This window comes from Mandrillus leucophaeus, unplaced genomic scaffold (genome assembly GCF_000951045.1).
Source record: "Mandrillus leucophaeus isolate KB7577 unplaced genomic scaffold, Mleu.le_1.0 Scaffold180, whole genome shotgun sequence".
Lineage (NCBI taxonomy): Eukaryota > Metazoa > Chordata > Mammalia > Primates > Cercopithecidae > Mandrillus > Mandrillus leucophaeus.
Window position 1 is genome coordinate 1768118 of NW_012101810.1, and position 14114 is coordinate 1782231.

Genomic DNA, 14114 nt, shown 5'->3' on the forward strand with positions numbered 1-14114 from the left:
TTTCACCATGTTGGCCAGGCTGGCCTTATGACCTCAGGTGATCTCCTGCCCTCAGGTGATCTGCCTTCCTCGGCCTCCCAAGGTGCTGGATTACAGGCGTGAGCCACCGCGCCGGGCCTGTGTTGTATTTTATGTGGCTAGCGCGTGTGTAGATTTACCCCCACACTTCCACGTTCTTTGGTTCATTTCTTCCAGCATTTCCAAGTTTCCCCCAGGGGTCATTTTCTTCCTGTCTGAGGTATAGCTCCTAGTGTTTTCCTGCCAGTGGGCCTATTGGGAATGGATTTTTCAGTGTGTTTGTCTGCAGTTGGCTGTATTTCACCCTCATTTTTGAAGGCTGTTTTCACACTGGGTATAGAGTTCTAGGTTGACAGTTAGTGGATGAGGAGTAGAACCTTGATGCTATCTTTCTTGTCTTCTGATTTTTGTTATTTCCGTTGAGAAGTCAGCTGTCAGGTCTGTGATGCCCTTTTGAAGGTAATGTCTTTTTTTTCTTTTCTTTTCTTTCTTTCTTTCTTTTTTTTTTTTGAGACAGAGTCTCCCTTTGTTGCCCAGGCTGGCATGCAGTGATGCAATCCCAGCTCACTGCAACCTCCGCCTCCCGGGTTCAAGCGATTCTCCTGCCTCAGCATCCCGAGTAGTTGGGATTACAGGTGTGCACCACCACGCCTGGCTAATTTTTGTATTTTTAGTAGAGACAGGGTTTCACCATGTTGGTCAGGCTGGTCTCAAACTCCCAACCTCAGGTGATTCACCTGCCTTGGCCTCCCAAAGTGCTGGGATGACAGGCGTGAGCCACCGCACCCGGCCGGTAATGTCTTTTTTCTGGCTGCATTTTAAGTTTTTCTCTGTCTTTGGCTCTTGCAGTTTACCACGCTATGCCGGTTTATCCTGTGTGGGAGTTTGTGTGCTTGTTGAGTCTGTGGCCTGATGTCTTTTATTCGTTTAGGAAAATTCTTCATCATGATCTCTTCAAACATTGCTTCTGCCATATTCTCTCCCCTCCATCTGGAACTCAAATTCACATAAACTGGAGCTTTTTGCCATAGCCCACATGCTCTTCAGCACTTTTCTATAGTTGCTTTCCTTTTCTGTCTTTGTACTTCAGTCTGGATATTTTCATCTATTTTCCAGGTTATTAATTTCTTCCCTTGTGTTTCTCATCTGCTGTTAAACCCATCCACCAAGTTCTTAGTTCCAATTTTTATGTTTTTTAGATTCTAGCATTTCCATATGCCTTAAAAAAATTTTTTTCTTAGTTCCGTGCCAGTGTTCTCAATTTCATCTTTTATTTCCTTGAGCATACTGAGCATAATTACTTTAAAGGCTACGTCCATTAATTCCATGATCTGCATGCCTTGAGGGGATCATTTTGTGTTGTCTTTTGCTTCTCTTGGGTTTTGATTACATGATCTTGTCTCTTTGTATCTGAGTTATTTTTGATCAAGTTCCCAACATTACGTATGAAAAATTAAAGAGAAAATTTGAAGCTGATATATTCCTTTTGAGAGAATCTGTAATTGCCTTGGAAAAATGGCTAACCTAGGGGTGCTGGCAATCCTGGATCACCCTGATCCAATTAGGGATTAAGATGATTTGAGCTGAGCTTCAGTCCTGGGGAGGCTGGCTTAATCCCAGCTCATCCTCCCTTCTAGTGTCCACAGAAAATCTTTTGCGCCCAAACACAAAATCTGGAGGATTTACTAGGATTCCTTTTCCTAGGCAGGCCCTAAGTTCCAATTTTGGTCTTTCCTACCTCTGCAAATCTGTTGAAACCTCAGCCTGTCATTTCTCGGCTGCTTGTTGTAGACACTTCTCATGGTTCCAAGTGCTGTGTTCACCTCTCTGGGTTTCTGTCTTCTTGAAATTGGCCTTGTAATTCTTCTCTGCTGTGGTAGCTCTCCGATGCTTTCAAAAATACATTTTTAACATTTCATCAAGGTTTTCTAGTCAATCTCTCCAGAAAGCTCAATCTAAACAACTTAGTTTGTCATTACCAGGAGTAAAAACCTGATTTATGATTTAATAAAATACCTAACTGCAAGAACAACCATCTCAATATTCTAGATGAGAGATGAATGCTGGCTTGGGTCAGAGTGGTGGTAAATAATAACTAAAATTATCAACACCCTCTGTTGACTTTGGGCAATGCCAGATGACCCCATCTTCTCTCTCCATCTTCCCAGTATAGTTGTATCACCATTTCAAAATCGTTTATTATTTCCCTTCTAAAATCCTAAACTTTAAATGATACACTAACACCTTTATAATTTCATTGTGAACTATATTCTTTGATTCTGCATTTTAAAAGGCAAAGGTCTTCACATATCCACCCTGTTTAGCTTTCCTCTTCAAAATTTTATTACCTTTTTGTTATCTGAACTTTTCATTTTGCATTGTCTGCATTGATAATATTTATATTTTTTTCAAAAACTAGAATTATGCCTTTTATGCTTTGTCTGTAAGCACATTCTAAAAGTTAAAAATTATTGATCAAGTATACTGGGGAAATGCCTTTATTATAACTACAAACACGAATGCTAGTTTAGCTGGGTATAAAGGTCTAGCTTGAAAGGAAGTTTCCTTCAGAATATTGGAGGCTTCGTTTCATTGTCCTCTAGTATCTAGTGTTTCTTTTGAGAAGTGTGAGCCATTCGTATTGTCAGTCCTTTGTAGGTGACCTGACTTTTCTCTATGGGAGCTTTTGGAAAATTCTCATCCCTGGAAGTACAGTATAAGAGATCCTTTTACTAGGAATGAAAATCTTGTGGGCTCTGTCAACCAAGACACTCATATTCTTCAGTTTAGGGAAATTTTTCTTTTATTTCTGGCAAATTTCTATTTTATTTTGTCTTCTGGAACTGGTGTTAATCAGATATTGAGCCTCCTGGAATGTTTTTGCTATATGTGTGTATATATAAAAAACGTATTTTATATATATATACACACACATGTTTTTTCTATTTTTGTCTCTTTTTTAGATATTTTCATGGTGTATTTTCCTACTGTTATATGTATATTATATTTTATATGTAACATGAATTATATTAATTAATATAAAAAATTACATTCATGGACCTCCCAACATCACCACATTGAGGATCAAATTTCAGGAGGGACAAACTGCATCCAACTCACAGAAGATGATAATGGGGATTGTGGTTATGTTTTAACAAGTTGCATTTTAGAGATAGATATTGAAGTATTTAAAATGCTATATCTGAGATTTGCTTCCATCCTGTGTGTGTGTGTGTGTCTGTGTCTGTTTGAAGTGGGTGGAGGTGAAACGAAATAGGACTGCCTCTGTTTGGATAATGTTGAGGGTGGGTGACGGGCATTTGGTGATTCATTGTATTACTCTGTCTACTCTTGTGTAGTTTGGGAATTTCCACAGTAAAAGGGAAGAGGAGGAGCAGCCACAGGATACCTGGGCTCCTGGCCTTGGGGGACTGCCTGGCTCCCAGGCTCCTGGGCTCCCATGGTCCCAGGTCTGGATCTTGATGACTTTCACCTGTGGTATCTGCATCTGTCAGAGCTCCTGTGCCCCTGGAGGGTGGGCACCTCAGAACCGCGGTCTCAGCCTTGTTACAGGTGGGCATGTCTGGGTCTTGGGATGTCAGAAGGCATTGGTAGGGAACTTGGCCTGGTTGCCCCTGAATTTCCCCTCCACCTCCTGGTCCATGAAGCAAGGCCCTGCCTGATGGGGCCGCCATCTTTTTTTGGGAAGCTTCCCAGCTGTGGGGGACCAAAGCCCTCAGAGGACCATCAGGAAGGCGGGGGGCTGGATCAGGGTGAGGCCGGGAGGGAGAGCGAGGGCCTTGTGTGCCTGATCTGTGTGAGGGGTTGGGGGCCGCACCTACCTCGAGGCTGAGTAGGGCATGAGTGACCAAGGTGAACACTCAGGACACGTGAGCCAGCATTGCTTCTGCACACAGAGCAGTTCGTATCTGTTAGGACAGGTTGAAATCTCTTTTCCTTAAAATACTTTTTTTTTTTTTGAGATGGAGTCTTGCTCTGTCGCCCAGGCTGGAGTGCAGTGGCGCGATCTCGGCTCATTGCAAGCCCTGCCTCCCGGGTTCACGCCATTCTCCTGCCTCAGCCTCCCGAGTAGCTGAGACTACAGGTGTCCGCCACCACACCCAGCTAATTTTTTGTATTTTTAGTAGAGAAGGGTTTTCACCGTGTTCGCCAGGATGATCTCCATCTCCTGACCTCATGATCCGCCCGCCTTGGCCTCCCAAAGTGCTGGGGTTATAAGCGTGAGCCGCCGTGCCTGGCCAACACATTTTTTTTGAGATGTGGTCTCACTATGTTGCCCAGGCTGGTCTTGAACTCCTGGGGCCAAACGATCCTCCCTAAGTGCTGGAATTATAGGTGTGAGCCACCACATCCGGCCTGAAGCCACCACACCCGGCCTGAAGCCACCACACCTGGCCTGAAGCCACCATACCTGGCCTGAAGCCACCATACCTGGCCTGAAGCCACCAGACCCGGCCTGAAGTCTCTTCTTGCTATGATGCTAGGGACACGTGTCTTCATTTCCCCTCACAGATAAGTCCCAGTGAGGTCAAACAACTTACTCAGGGTCACACAGCACTCTAGGAAAGTAGTGTGCTCAGCTGTGGTCCCCATGAGTTGGGCTACCTGGCGTGGCCTTAGGACGGGGACTAGGCTCCTGGGCTCTCCAGGCTGCCTGGCACTGCTGATTCTTGACTTTTCCTCTCCCTCCTCCCTACCCCCTGCTCCCTCCCTCCTTCCTCTTTCCCTCCTTCCTTCCTCCCACCTCTTACTTCACCCTTTTCCCAAAGAGGCAGAATTGCAGCAAGAAAGGGGCTCAGCTCAGGGCCAGGTGTGTCCTCAGACCACAGAGCCCCCCGTCCCTGGTCCTAAGCCCACCTTTGAGGGTGGTGGAGGTCAGTGTTTAGGCTGCAGGTTATGCAAACAGAGGTCCTCCAGGTGCAGGAGGAAAGGCACATCGGCCCTGGTGGGATTGAAATGCACAGGCTGACTAAGACCACGCTGGATGCATGAGGCTTAAGAGTGGCTGAAGAGCTGTGGACAGTGGTTGGTGCACTTGTCTGTGGGCAGGAGCAAGGTCTGCAGGGTGGTGCGTCCTGCCATCCACAGCTCAAGGCAAGGTGGGCTTCGGAGCAACCCCAACCCACGTGGAGGACACAACCATGGTCATTATACGGTGACTCGGGGCTCAACTTCCAGTCCCCTCCTCCCAGCAGACCTCCAGATGCTTGTCATCTCAGCCTCCGTAAACCCCACGCCAGTTCAGCCTCTCACCCACTTTAAAAAGCAAATTAAAGTTTTAATTTTCAGATAATTGTGGATTTACAGACAGTTATAAAAATTACCCAGAGAGCCTCATCCACTTTATTTTTTAATGTCTCACAAAACTGATACTTACACAGAAATGTTGACAGGTTCTCAGAAACTGCAACTTTAGGTGAAACCACTTACAGCTAATTCTTTTTTTTTTTGGTAGGGACAGGGTGTATTAGTCCATTTTCAAACTGCTATAAAAAACCACCTGAGACTAGGTAGTTTATAGAGAGATTGAATTAACTCACAGTTCCTCATGGCTGGGGGGGACCTCAGGAAGCTTACGATCATGGCAGAAGGTGAGGGTGAAGCAAAGCCCCTTCTTCACAGGGCGGCAGGAAGGAGAAGTGCTGAGTGAAGGGGGAGGAGCCCCTTAGAAACCCATCAGATCTTGTGAGAATGCCCTCACTATCACAAGAACAGCAAGGGGGAAACTGCCCCCGTGATTCAGTCACCTCCACCGGGTCTCTCCCTGGACATGTGGGGATGATGGGGATTACAATTCAAGATGAGATTTGGGTGGGGACACAAAATGAGATTTGGGTGGGGACACAAAGCCCAATCCTATCTCCAACTCCTGCGTTCAAGCGATCCTCCCACTGGGCCTCCCACAGTGTTAGGATCACCAGCGTGAGCCCTGTGCCCGGCCACAACAGCCAGGTTCTTACTTCCTTTCTGTGTTTTCCTCTCCCACACAGGAAGAAAACAGGCAGATTTTGGCGCGGCAGAAGTCGAACTCACAGTCGGACTCCCATGATGAGGAGGTGTCGCCCACGCCCCCGAACCCCGTGGTGAAGGCCCGCCGCCGGCGAGGAGGCGTGAGCGCTGAGGTGTACACCGAGGAGGACGCCGTGTCCTATGTCAGGAAGGTGAGGCTCACGGGGTTCCTGTCCCCAGGCCTCGGCACTTGGCTGTCACCCGTGAGCTCCCTGGACCCCCACAGGGCACCCTCATCCTCCTGGGGCCTCAGTGTCATTTTGGTCGGAGGGAGGACTACGTGGGTGATGGTGGACGCAGTTCTGGGCGGGATTGGTTTGTTACTGTCTTTGCCAGATGAGCTGAGCTCGAATTTATGGGAGCAGCTCTGTGTGGGGTCTCTGCAGCCCCAGGGCGGCTTTAGGATCCTCGCAGGCTCAGGGAAGGGAAGGGACTCGCTAGCACCTAGGTCCTTGGAGTCAGCAGAGACTGTCCTGGGCTGTGTGCCTCCCATGCTCCTGCAGCCTCTCTGGTCTCTTCTTATACGGCACAAATCCCATTATTCAGGGTCCTCCTCTCATGACCCCATCCAGCCACAGCCACCTCCCAAAGGCTTCTCTCCAAATACCATAGCTGGTTAGGGCTTCCACATGTGAATTTCTGGGGAGACACAAGTCAGTCTCCGATACCCTCTTAGCCATTTCTGAGTGCATGGTTGAGTGGCGTTAAGCACATTCTCATTGTTGTGGAATCGTCACCACCACCATCTCCAGAACCTTCTTACCTTGCAGAACTGAGACTCTGTTTCCTAAACACGCACACCCCATTCCTTTCCCCAGTATTTAATACTTTTTTGTTTGTTTGTTTTTTATTTATTTATTTATTTATTTATTTATTTAGAGACAGAGTCTCACTCAGTCACCCAGGCTGGAGTGCAGTGGCACGATCTTGGCTCACTGCAAGCTCCGCCTCCCAGGTTCACGCCATTCTCCTGCCTCAGCCTCCCGAGTAACTGGGACTACAGGCTCCCGCCACCACGCCTGGCTAATTTTTTTGGTATTTTTAGTAGAGACGGGGTTTCACCATGTTGTCCAGGATGGTCTCGATTTCCTGACCTTGTGATCCGCCCGTCTCGGCCTCCCAAAGTGCTGGGAATACAGGCGTGAGCCACCGTGCCCGCCCCTTAATACTTTTATAATCAGCTAATTAAAGCTAGCACAAGCATTGTTAAACATTTATTAGGGCACTCCGCCTCTGGGGTCTACCTCCCCAAGACCCAGAACCTCAGTCTAACCATGAGTAGAACCTCAGATAAACCCAAATTGCAGGACGCTCTGCAGAATGCCTGACGAGCCCTGCTCATGTCACATGAGGAGAGTGTGAAGAACTGTCGCAGACCAGAGGGCACAGGGGAGACAGGACAGAGTCCTGGGACAGAAAAAGGCCACTCAGGCAAAACAAAGGAAGAACAGATTTGGTGTGGGGCTCGTGCATGTCACATATCGACATAGCCTCCCTGGTTGTGATAAATGCATCCTAGGATGTAAGGTGGTAACATCAGGGGACCTGCAAGGTGCACGGGAATGATCTTTGCAACTCCTCTGTAAATAGAAAGGATTTGAAAACAAAACACTTATATATATTTTTTTGAGACAGAGTTTCACTCTTGTTTCCCAGGCTGGAGTGCAATGGCACGATCTCAGCTCACCACAACCTCTGCCTCCCAGGTTCATGTGATTCTCCTGTCTCAGCCTCCTGATTGGCTGAGATTACAGGTGCCTGTCATCACGCCCTGCTGATTTTTTGTATTTTTAGTAGAGATGGGGTTTCACCATGCTGGCCAGGCAGGTCTCGAACTCCTGACCTCAGGTGATCTACCTGCCTCAGCCCCCCAAAGTGCTGAGATTATAGGCGTGAGCCACCGTGCCCAGCCAACACTTTCAAGCATTAGAATTGAAGTGGCTTTTTAGGAGATTGGAGTGCTGTCTCTCAAAGACGTCTGCACAGGGGCTCTGTGCATTAAACACACAGCACGCCTAAGCCTACGTGGTCCGCTGTTGCACCTGGACAGACAGGGACTTCCCGGGTGGCCCGAGCACCACACTAGCTCTCATTATGGCCTAAACAACCTTCCTGCATGGTTTTATTTTAAGGGGGGACATCCTGGCATCTGAGGTGTTCATAGTGCTTCTGATTCATCCAGAGAGGGAGTGGGGAATTATTGATCAAAGTGTGCAGAGTTTCAGACAGACAGACAGACAGACACACAGGAGGAATGGGTTTTGAGATCTTTGCACCGTGGGGTGACTGCAGCCAATAACAGCATACTGCATACAGGTACCCACTACATGACCGCACTTCGGTTGTTGACAGATTGCATATACGTGGTCCTGTAAGATTATGATACTGTATTTTTTACTGTGTCTTTTCTCTGTGTGGATATGTTTGTTTAGTTGTTTATTTTTTTTGAGATGGAGTCTTGCTCTGTCACCCAGGCTGGAGTGCAGTGGAGTGCAGGATCTTGGCTCCTGGCAACCTCCGCCTCCCGGGCGCAAGTGATTCTCCTGTCTCAGCCTCCCGAGTAGCTGGGATTACAAGTGTGCACCACCACGCCCAACTAAGTTTTGTATTTTTAGTAGAGACGAGGTTTCACCATGTTGGCCAGGCTGGTCTCGAACTCCTGAACTCAGGTGATCCACCTGCCTCGGCCTCCCAAAGTGCTGGGATTAAAGGCGTGAGCCACCATTCCCGGCCTGTGTAGATATGTTTAGATACACCTAGCGTTGTGTTACAGCTGCCTGCATTGTTAGGATGGCCACATGCTGTACAGATTTGTAGCCTAGGAGTGATGGGCTCTGTCACGTTCTAACCTCAGTGCGTAGTTAGGCTACACCAGCTAGGCTTGTGTCTGTTGCTCTGTGATATTCGCACGATGATGAAATTGCCTAATGATGAATTTCTCAGAAACGCTTCCCCATCATTACGTGACACGTGACTGCATTTCAAAAGTAATAAGAGGCTTGGTGCGGTGGCTGACACCTGTAATCCCAGCCCTTTGGGAGGCTGAGGTGGCAGGATTGCTTGAGCTCAGATGTTTGAGACCAGCCTGGGCAACATACTGAGACCTCATCTCTAGTAAAAATAAAAAAATTAGTCAAGCGTGGTGGTGCACACCTGTGGTCCCAGCTACTTGGGAGGCTGAGGCGGGAGGAGCACCTGAGCCCAGGAGGTCTGCAGGGAGCTGTGATCAAGGCTGTTTAAAAGAAAAAATAGTGGTGAAGTACACATTAAACTTCAAATTGCATATTTGTACCATTGCCTGATAACGGCAAGCTGAGGGTGGAATGGGGAGATTTCAGGCCGCGTCACAGCGTCAGGACAGGGTGGCTCACGTGGTGATGTTTTGGTTCTGCTTCAGGTGATTCCCAAGGACTACAAGACCATGACTGCACTGGCCAAGGCCATCTCCAAGAATGTGCTCTTCGCTCACCTGGATGACAATGAGAGGAGGTAGGCAGACTCGTCCCCCGCCCCGGCATCACCACCGCCCTCCCCGGCCTCCAGGGAGGCTCTGCCATTTCTCTGACTCATGGGCCGTGGATCACGGAATGCTCGGTGCCAGGAGAAGCGTGTCACAGCTCTCTGGAAACGTGGGCTCGCCAGGCAGGGGTGGCTTCCCGAAATACTACGCTGCGTGCACCTGCCCTGCTGCCGAGCTGAATCCCTGCTCTGGGAGGACCCGGCTGCCTTCCTCAAATACCGGGTCTGGATCTGTGGTTCCCCCGCGCGCTATACCTAGAAAGGCACGGGTGGTGTGATGACTGTGGGCTTCGTGTTCCGGCCTCTTCCGTATGCGTGGACGTGCCTTGCCGTTGTTAAGCTCACCGCTTCGCGGGGGAGATGGGGCCAGGATGTACCTTTCCCGTGGCTCCTGCCTGTACCGGGAGCTTGGAGGCTCGAGGCAGGAGGTGACAGCAGATGAGGTCTGCAGGGTCACAGTGAGGGGACAGAGGAGGTCAGGGTTATTCAGGGAAAGGGCCGAGTGTGAAGGGGCTTGGGTGCCATATGTGGGGATGGTGATCATAGACATAATTGGAAAAATCAGAAAAGTTTGAAAAGATTAAGAGCAAAAATGTCTCCATCTGATGCCTAGAGATAATCCTTGGGGATATTTGGGGGGCAGTCGTTAAGGATTGACCTTGTGCACAGATCCCGTCTGTAATAGCATCTCATTCTACACTGTTTTCTTACACTCAGGGCGTCCTTAACATCTTTCCACGCCAGTAAGGGTTCTGCAGTGGTCTGTGCTGTCAATTTCTGTGTGAGTTAGATGTTTTCCTATTGTGGCTGTTTGCATTTTTTAAATCTCTATTATTATTATTATTTTAGACAGAGTCTTGCTCTGTTGGCCAGGCTAGACTGCAGTGGTGAGATCTTGGTTCACTTCAACCTCTGCTTCTCAGGTTCAAGCAATTCTCCTGCCTCAGCCTCCTGAGTATCTGGGACTACAGGCACCCGCCACCACACCCGGCTAATTTTTGCATTTTTAGCAGAGATGGGGTTTTGCCATGATGCCCAGGCTGGTCTCAAACTCCTGACCTCATGATCCACCTGCCTCAGCCACCCAAAGTGCTGGGATTACAGGCGTGAGCCACTGCGCCTGGCCTGCATTTTTAATTTTATGAACATTTGGTGGTCATCCTTGCGTTTTCATCCTGGAGTACTTGTTCATTTCTTTCTTTGAGGTAAATTCCTTGATGTGATCAAAGGATGTGCAACATTGAAAATTCTCTCTTTTAAAACAATTATTTGACAAATTATAATTCTTTATTAGATTGAGATATTTTGATACTAGTTCTATATAAAATCTAAATGACCTCCATAGGTATAAAATACAAAGAGAAAGTGTCTTTTTCTCCCCCTCCTGGAGGGCGACTGTGTGGTGGTCCAGGGGGGCTCTAGCCGCCCTCTGTGTTTGCAGGTGTGTGCCCAGGAGCGCAGGTGGGGACCCTGGGAGCACACTAGACACATTGTTCTGTGCTCTGCTCCTTGCTGGTGATGGGTCTAAGAAGTCCTTCCGTATAAGTACAAATCTAATTGTTGTGAGTATCTGCACAGTGTTCCATTGTAAGAATGAATCAGAGTTTATTAACTGCTGCCTTTGCCAAGGTCACGTGGGAGGATTCTAATTTCTCTGCGCTACAATGTTTCTGTGAGTAGTAACTCTGCGGTTAGGCAGGAGACTCCTGTCATTCTGGTTGCTGGGTCAGAGATTGGCCTATTAAGATCCTGATAGGTGTTGGGGTGCGTGTTTGTAACGGGCTTTTGATACATTTTGCTGGAATCTCACTCAGAAAGGGTGGCAGGGGGCTATGCAGAGGAGTGGCCTTCAGGGGCCTTGGCTCCCAGCCGCTCACATCATGCTGAAATACACTATCTCATCCAGAGCATGTGCCCGGTTCAGGCTGGATACTTTGGGTCTAGGGTGCCCAGTTACCTCAAGCAGCAACACCTGCTACCTCTGTGGTTGACCAGTGGTTAGAGTAGCTGAGCATGGCTGGGATAGCTCTGTGTGGCTGGAGTAGCTAGGCATGGATAGAGTTAGCTGGGCATGACGAGTGGCTAGATGTGGCTGGAGTAGCTGGGTGTGACTGGAATAGCTGGGGGTTGCTGGAGTAGCTGGGTGTGGCTAGAGTAGCTAGGCATGGATGGAGCAACTAGATGTGGCCAGAGTAGCTGGGTGTGGCTGGAATAGCTGGGTTTGGGTGGAGTAGCTGGGCATGGTGTGAATAGCTGGGTGTGGCTGGAATAGCTGGGTTTGGTTGGAGTAGGTGGACATGGCTGGAATATCTGGGTGTGGCTAGAGTAGCTAGGCATACATGGAGTAGCTGGGCATGACTGCAGTAGTTAGATGTGGCTAGAGAAGCTGGGTGTGGCTGGAATAGCTGGGTGCGGCTGGAGTATCTCATTGTGGTGAGAGTAACTAAGCATGGATGGATAGCTGAGAATGACTAGAGTAGCTAGATGTGACTAGAGTAGCTGGGTGTGGCTGGAATTCAGGATTAGCCTGGACATGGTTGGAGTAGCTGTGTGTGGTTGGAGTAGCTGGGCATGGCTACTCCATCCTGGGAGGTGTCCAGGCTCCCCAAGATACCCACATCCTTGTCTCTGGGACCTGGATGTGTCATCTTGAGTGGCAGAGAGAGACTTTGCAGATGTGATGAAGTGAGAGGTGGGCGGGTGGCCCTGGGTTTCCCAGGAGGGCCCTGATACCATCACATGTGCCTTCTAAGGGGAGGCAGGAGGAGATTCCACACACAGAAGGGGAAGAGGCCATGTGACCACAAGGCAGGAATTGGTGAGATGTGGCCACAGGCTGAGGAGGGCCGTAGACACTGGAAGAGGCGAGGAGGGGTCTGCCCGGGGCCTGTGGAGGGCATGGCTCTGCAGCACCTTGATTTCCACCTGCTAATCCTGGATCTGGACTTCTGGCCCCCAGAACTGCAGAGACAATACACTTCTGTTGTTTCAGGACCTGCTGTACTTGCTCACAGCGGCCCTGGGATACACACACAGAGGTGTCCGCCTGGCAGTGGTCACCAGGAGGAGCCAGATACTGAAGAGCTGAAGACTATTTTAACTTGAATTTAACTTGAATTTAAACATCAATTTACAATGCAATTGAAATGTCATTTTTGAATGGATGTTATGTTCACCTGGTTAAAAATTCAGTTTAGAAGATTACGGAGGGACCCTGAGGAAGAGAGAGCCCTTTCTGGTCCCAGCCGCGCCTCACTGCAGCCTCTGCAGCTTCCTCTTTGCAGACAGACTCAGCCCTGAGGCAGGAGGTCCCTAGTCCACAGCTGCTGGCCACACAGACCAGCTGTCCATTTTTTTATTTTTTATTTTTTATTTTTTTTAAAGACAAGGCCTTACTCTGTCGCCCAGGCTGGAGTATAGTGACACCATCATAGCTCACTGCAGCCTCGACCTTCTGGGCTCAAGTGATCCTCCCTTCTCAACTTCCCAAATAGCTGGGACTACAGGTGTGCACCGCCACACCTGGCTAATTAAAAAAATTTTTTTTTTTTTTTTTTTTTTTTGGGATGGAGTTTCACTCTTGTTGCCCAGCCTGGAGTGCAGTGGTGCAATCTTGGCTCTCTGCAACGTCCACCTCCCAGGTTCAAGCGATTCCCCTGCCTCAGCATCCCAAATAGCTGGGATTACAGGCGTGTGCCACCACACCCGACTAATTTTTGTATATTTAGTGGAGATGGGGTTTCACCATGTTGGCCAGGCTGGTCTTGAACGCATGACCTCAAGTGATCCACCTGCCTCGGCCTCCCAAGTTCTGGGATTACAGGTATGAGCCACTGCGCCCAGCCTTTAAATTTTTTGTAGAGACAGGGTCTTGCCATGTTGCTCAGGCTGGTCTCGAACTCCTGACCTCAAGCGATCCTCCTGCCTTAGCCTGTCAAAGTGTTGAGGTTACAGGTGAGAGCCACTGTGCCCGGCCAAGCTGTTCATTTTTAATGCAGCTTCAAGTCCTCAGGAAAGGATGGTGGCTGATGAGGCCGGGGTCCAGTGTGGCCCTGCGAACCTGCTCCTTTGTGCCAACTAGAAGGGGGTGCTCTGGGTGGACAAAGCACTGTGGACGTACAGCTGGGCTTCAGCCATGCTCACCTTGCATCACGATGGGTAGCACGTCCTGGGGCTGTCATCTGTAGGCAGGAGACAGGAGACAGATCACAGAACCATGACATCTTTGAATGCTGGGGTGGGAGTTTCAATCAATGCAGAGTGGTCGTCATTTGGGCAGGCACCCTAAACGTCGGCTGCTGTGCTTAGAAGATTTATGTCTGCGTTCTGGGCCTCAGTTTGCAGATCGGGCCCAGCAGGTGGCTGGTCTACACTCAGCTCTTCTAGGAATGGGCTGCAGGACCAGGACTCTGGTCTGGGTGAGCACATTGTTATTATTGTTTATTATTTATTATTATTATTATTATTTTGAGATGAAGTCTCGCCCTGTTGCCCAGGCTGGAGTGTACTGGTGCAATCTCAGCTCACTGCAACCTCCACCTCCCGGG

General features: G+C 48.9%; 1 protein-coding gene across 4 annotated transcripts in view; it reads left to right on the top strand.

Annotated features, from left to right (window-relative positions):
• The window catches only part of PRKAR1B (protein kinase, cAMP-dependent, regulatory, type I, beta), a 202925-nt gene that overhangs the window by 27031 nt on the left and 161780 nt on the right, over positions 1 to 14114 (top strand). For all 4 annotated transcript variants that reach the window (XM_011977573.1, XM_011977571.1, XM_011977572.1 and 1 more), the window contains 2 exons: positions 6030 to 6200; positions 9446 to 9537. In XM_011977573.1, coding sequence (XP_011832963.1) covers positions 6030 to 6200; positions 9446 to 9537 — 263 coding nt within the window. The remainder of the gene's footprint in view (positions 1 to 6029; positions 6201 to 9445; positions 9538 to 14114) is intronic.